Genomic DNA, 6,425 nt, shown 5'->3' with positions numbered 1-6,425 from the left:
TTCTGTAGACTGTAGATTCACACTAGTGAGTAAGATCTGTCGTTTACTACTACTACTATACTACTACTACTACTACTACTACTACTACTACTACTACTACTACTACTACTACCACTACTACTTTTAGTTTTAGCGCTATCCAACTCAACACTTCTCGTGTTTATTTTATTTTGGCAAAACTAGAATGGATTTTTGAAAAGAATATAAAATAATTTAAACTTAAACCTGTCTTTGCATCTGGCTTTATGCATACAGTATGCCATATCACAAAATCATAGTTTAATGTTGAGAATATGCTATTTCTTTTGTAACTTCAGATCAGAGAGATTTGAGCTTTAAAAATCCTGAAAAATGTCTTGCTGTCAATCCAGACAACCCTTTTGATGTGATCTATGATGTTAATGGTAAGAATGTAATTTGATGAGGAAATGAATAACATTTAGGTACACATAGTTTGCTTTTTATTATTTTTTTTGTTGAGTCATGATGTGTAATACTATTACAGTCCACTCCGGATAATTGCAACTCGTTTAATCGCAACTTTCGGTTAATCGCAATATTTCCTAAGCAATGGAAATAATTCTATATAAAAGTCACTGGTTAATTGCAACAAACTTCGGTTTTTGAAAAAGTGGTAAATTCAAGAAATCAAACAGTATATCATGATTAAATTTCATCATGGATGAAATCGTGACAGGTTGAAGAATCGAGAGTGAGCAGGATTTAATGCTACAGTAGTGTGTCACCACTCTATTAGAGTCGAAAGAGGGCGGGGCTCTGCGGTATGGGTTTGTGACGTCATCGGTGGCCATTAAATAGAAGAGGGGTGGGGCTGGTCATAATCTTGACAACAGGTTATAAATGACAGTTATAAAGAGAGACTGAGCGATATCCTTTGTTTTAGGATTAACAACTGTGCATTGTGACCAATGAGTTTGGTGAGAGCTTATTGTCTCTCATTAAGGCTAATCTCTTTAACTCTGACAAATGTTGAATTGTTGAGAAAAAAAGATTGAAACTTCTTCCAATCTGAATAAGGTATCGGCTTGCTTCATAGCTGCTTTTGGTTGACAAATCTACACGGGGCTGCCATATGGTTTTTGTTTTAATCAAATTGCTCTGTATGTGGTGGACTAAGAATATTATTTACTGGTTTGAGTTGACAATAAATGTGTAAAATGTTGAAATAGTGGACAGGAAACTGAATTTCGGTTAATCGCAACATTTTCGATGATCCCAAGGTATTGCGATTATCCTAAGTGGACTGTACCTGAATCTTGAACGAAAAACTATCATATGGATATGATTATAGACAGATTGGTTTCTGGAATTATATTTCCGTCCTCCCTTGCCAACTCTGACGTTCTTGAAATTTAAAAGAAAATTGCCAGAAGGTTTCGGACTTAATTTTCTTTTTTTCCAAAGGACAATAGTCATAAGGTAAATAATAAAATAAAAATCCTTTTACAGCACAAGATGGCATGATTTTTTGTTTAAGAGTTTAGAGAAAAACTTGCACATGATAGTCTTCAGCTTTTTTTTGTTGTTTTTATTTTCTATATAGACTCCAACTCAGAGCCTGAAAGTGATGCAGAACAAAGTTCCATATCACATGATTCATTGTGGTAAGTATGTACATTAAAATAAAATCATAACATTTGTATAGCGTTTATCCACAGTTGGCACCATGCTCAAAATGCTTCACATCACCATATTTTGTGGTGGACAAAACACATTTGCCACAAAAGATGAGACCTGCAGTCTGTTAGGCGCAATACAATATTTCAGGACAAGGACAACACTGTTTTACACCAGTGAGATCTCCTAGTTTTTTGTTGTTAAAATTTTTTCTTTGCAGTGGACTTCGCAAACAATAACACTATTTTAAACCTTCCTCGTTATATTTTGAAGTGATATTCATTGATGAGCCATTCACATTTGAAGTCGTTTGTTTTTTATTTGACAAAATGTGAAAATGATGCGTTTCCAGGAAAAATTAAAATAGCTTCTGTTGGGATTATACTTTTGATCTCGCATTTTGTCCAAATTCTCTTGCATCGTAATGTTTATCAACTTTTTTTGTTAACTATATTGCAGTTGCAAGGTTAGGAAGTTCATATTGTTGCAATGACAACCGTTTATATGTCCAGAATCGTAGTGATATAAAAAATTGTTTTCTAGTTGTTGGTCCTGGTGTAGGATTTAAAGAGTTGGTTAAAAACGGTTTACTGAAACCCTGGTTGGTGTATCTATATTTATCCAAGCACAGTTGAACATATTAAATACTTAGACAATATGTCTGCCTTTCTCAACTCTTTTTTATTATACTTGCATTATTAACCAGCTAATTGTTTAGTTGGATTATTAAACAATGGCTCTTCATGTTTATTGTCAACATGAATAAATTGATTGATCTGTCATCTTTTCCACAAAATATACAGGGTCCCGATTTTGTTGCTGACTCCGAGTCTGATTCCTCTACGTACTCTGTGAGGTACCCAATGCTGAGTACATCATTGTCTTTGGAACCTAGTGCTCATTCCCCAACTCAGTCAGAGCCTCATCCACAACTATCACAGACTGAACCTCGTTGCCAGTCTGGGACCCAGGTTCAACCCGAATGCTATACACTTGCAAACCAACGTGTTACGTGCAATGGTGAGTCATTTTTTTGTCATTCTTCTCCTTTGATATTTGTGGGATCAATTTTAATTTACCCATTCCTTTTAAAAGAAAACTTCCACCCCCTCCATGGTGCTGCATTTGTGTTATTGCATTTTCTTCTGTTTTGGCAGTGCTGCGTCGCAAAATATGCTACCATTTACATAACAAGCACAAATCCAAATTTGATAGGGTGGACATCTTAGAATCTGAAACCCCAATGTGTGAGTGATATCAGTGAAACCAGCCATAAAAATGTTCATGTTTATTTTATTGGGGTTTTTTTTGTCTGTAATAGACTTAAATTGCTTGTATTGTAAGTGTTAAAATGGTTTTTTTTGTTACAACCCATCTATATATTAAAACTGTTTCTTTGTATTTCTATGATGCTTAAGGCTTTTTTTCACAGACCAGCTGGAAACTTAACGAGAATCAGAGTAGATAACATTTTTATTAATCTTGCAACCTAAACAGTATATGATGATTGGGAGCATTTAAAGAAAAGCACATTTTCTTTTTAATTTGTCGGTACTAAAATTATACTTTGATAATGTCTGCTGTGCTACAAACCCTTTTGACTTCCAGGTTCAATATTTTTCTTTATTCTAAAATTCTTGGGTTTCCTTTCAATGACAACTGAGATCATTAAAATTCAGCTCACAACATGATGTGTGTAGATTTGATGAAAACATATGTTCGAGTTGAGAAGCAGTGTTCACGAACTTGCTGATCGTTTTTACTAGCATTTATTTTCCTAACTTACCTGTGTCAATTAACAAAGGCAAGACTCAAATATTTTCTATCTGAACAGTGTGTTTGTTATTGAAATATTTCCGGCATATACATGTCATATTTCATTCCCACAAAATATAAATCAGGATTAAGTTGTCTGGGCATCAGCATCGTTCAGGCAGTTGGGGGGAAGTCTTTAAGGAATTAATGAAGCCGATGCTCAACCGGTCTGGAGGACGTTTGATTGATGTCGGCTGTTTGTTCTGCCAGCCGGTGATGTTTTCTCACTCCCTCAATGACAAAGAAAGTCATTGTTATGACTATGAACTATAGTCTATTATTACTTTTGTTACTATATTAATTGTTACTTATTGCCGCTACTGTTATTATTATTATTATTATTATTATTATTATTATTATTATTATTATTATGATATTGCCTTCATTGCATTCTATTACTATTATTGATATAATTAATTTCTGATTGTTGTAAATAATTTATGTGAATTGAATTTTGTCGATTGGCCAAGGGCCTACAATAAACTTAAATGAAATGTTAGTCTTTGGATAGGACTTGGGTCTATTCTTGATTGCTTTTCCGCCTGGGTCGAGTGAAGCATTTGGAGTAAATTTTGTTGCTCAACGTAAAAAACATGACGCTTACCATTCCGCTGATACTGATACCTCCAAGGGGTGGTTGGGGAAAAACCTAAAATTCTTTTGACATTCTGTCTGATTATTCGCTGAAACAACAAAGGACAATCTATGTATTCAGATGAGACTTCAATGTGTTACTATTCCGATTTATGTTCATATTTTGATTATAATGAAGAGGGAAACCTGAACCCAGTGAAGTGGGTGGATTGATCTATTTATTTCTATTTCAAAACAAAAATATGGCGTCTTTTCACTGGATTTGTTATGTGGCAGAGGTCTCCACAAATCTAACATACCTCTTCCAAAGGAATAGATGGTAGAAAAGTATATAACAAGAAGGAATTATGACAGTTACTTGTCCAGGCCTTAAATATTTGGAATGCTATTCCTCTCTATCGCTGTCATGTAGCTGATGTGCATACGATCTGTCTATTGATTTATTTTCAGAGTTCATAGCATGATGTGCTTTATTTTCTTCTTTTTTTTTCCAGAGAAATACAAAAAGCCAAGGAGACCCTGTCCATACTGTGGACAGTTGCAAACAAAACTCTCAAGGCATTTGATGAGGAAACACAAAGATGAGACAGAAGTTACAGAGGCCATGAAACAGCCTGTAAAGGAAAGGGATAGAACAATGGAGTATCTCAAGAAAAAGGGCATTTTTTATTCAAACACTAGAAACAATTCAATAGTTATGCGTGAGAGAGCACAAGGGTCACATGAAGTTGTTATGTGTGCTGGCTGTAAGGGGTTTTACTCTGGACGAAGGGTTTATGAACACAAAAAGAAATGTAGTACTGAGCATGCTCTGTGTACTGGGGTTGTAAAATTTTATCCCGTGGCTCCCAATGCAAGTAAAGAAATAAAGGAGAATATTCTTGACAAATTTCGGAATGATGAAGTGGGAAATTTGTGTCGATCAGACAAAGCTATAGTATTGTTAGGAACAAAATTGTGGAGTAAAAGTTCAAAGAAGGAGAGAAAAGTTATTATGAGTGATTTACGCATCTTAGGAAATTTGATTTTAAAAACTAGGAAGAGAACAAATCAACCTTCTTTCTCTGGAGAGGACGTGGTGAAGCGTTGTAACTTTAATGAAATATCGCAAACCATTTCTGAAATGACTTTGAAAGAGGATGGGACATTGAAAGCAGGCTTGAAGCTTTCAATTGGATTTATATTGAAAAAGTTAATTAATTTCTTAAAAGGGGAATATATAATGCAAAACAAAATGGAAGAATCCGCAGAGATAGATTTGTTCAAAGCTGTCCTGGATTATAATTGGGATAGTATTTTTTTTACAGCCAGAGTTCAATGTGAAGCAAAGAGAACAAATTTGAGAAAACCCAAAGAGATGCCATTAGAGAATGATATAAAGAAGCTACGGCAATTTATTACTGAAGAGATGGTCCGTATTTGTGAGGATGATTATCAATTATTTGATTCACATATGTTTGTTAGGCTTCGCAATGTCATCGTAGCTAGGCTTACAATGTTTAATGCGAGGAGAGGCGGAGAACCGCAAGGATGTTGTTAAAAGACTGGAATGATGCAGATTCAGGTGTATGGGTTGATCCCCAGCTTGTACAACATGTCACTGATCCTCTGGAAAAAGCGTTACTTGAGAAGTATAAGCTGGCCTATCAGTCTGGAAAGGGAAGCAAGATGTTGGTCCCTGTGTTGATACCCAATGACACAATTCAGCCTTTAAGGAAACTTGCACAGGAGCGTAAAGCTGTTGATATTTCAGACAACCATTTCTTTTTCCAAATACAGGAATATCCAAAGATCATGTAAGTGGTTACATTGCCATCAAATATGTCACTTCCTTAGTAAAGGATTTAGAGAAACCCCAGTTGTTAATAGCTGATAAATTCAGGCACCGAGCTTCGACATTATTTGCCTTACTTGATGTCCCACAACACGAGAGAGATGTCTTCTATCGACATATGGGACACAGTGAATCAATCAATCAAAACATTTATCAGTGTCCACTTGCAATACGAGAAATAACAGAAGTTGGTCATTTTTTGGGTCAAATTGATAACTCAGCATCGGTCACTGGGGAAGGAAATTGTAACATTGAAACAAATGACTCTGTAGTGAATAGAGACTCAAATGCAAATTTTGGAACATCCATAGTAACAACTGCAAATCAAGAAGAAATATTTGATGGTGAAGCAGGAGTGCCAAATCAGCTTACGTGTTCTTCAAAACAAACTGAACCCAAGAGGAATTCAAGCAAAAATCGGAGATACATGTCATGGTCAGATGAGGATACAGATAGAGTCAAGTCATATTTTAAAAACTTTGTCGAAGATGTTTCAGCACATGGTTCGAGGGGATCATTACCTGGAAAGTCTGAAATTATTCTG

At 35.3% G+C, this 6,425-nt stretch overlaps 1 protein-coding gene across 1 annotated transcript; it reads left to right on the top strand.

The window, feature by feature from the left end:
* Window positions 1–276: 276 nt before the first annotated feature.
* Window positions 277–5,238, top strand: LOC144961324 (uncharacterized; the record flags this gene model as incomplete). The annotated part of the gene is made up of 4 exons (XM_078894561.1): window positions 277–404; window positions 1,565–1,625; window positions 2,442–2,658; window positions 4,542–5,238. Coding segments are annotated over exons 3-4 (854 nt in total), but the record flags the coding sequence as incomplete, so codon positions are not given.
* Between the last annotated feature and the right edge of the window lie 1,187 nt (window positions 5,239–6,425).

Source organism: Berghia stephanieae, unplaced genomic scaffold (genome assembly GCF_034508935.2).
Source record: "Berghia stephanieae isolate SIO BIC M18660-M18661 unplaced genomic scaffold, UCSD_Bste_1.3 scaffold2123, whole genome shotgun sequence".
In the NCBI taxonomy this organism is placed as follows: domain Eukaryota; kingdom Metazoa; phylum Mollusca; class Gastropoda; order Nudibranchia; family Aeolidiidae; genus Berghia; species Berghia stephanieae.
Note: the sequence above shows the minus strand (reverse complement) of the source record. Positions and strands in the feature narration are given on the sequence as shown.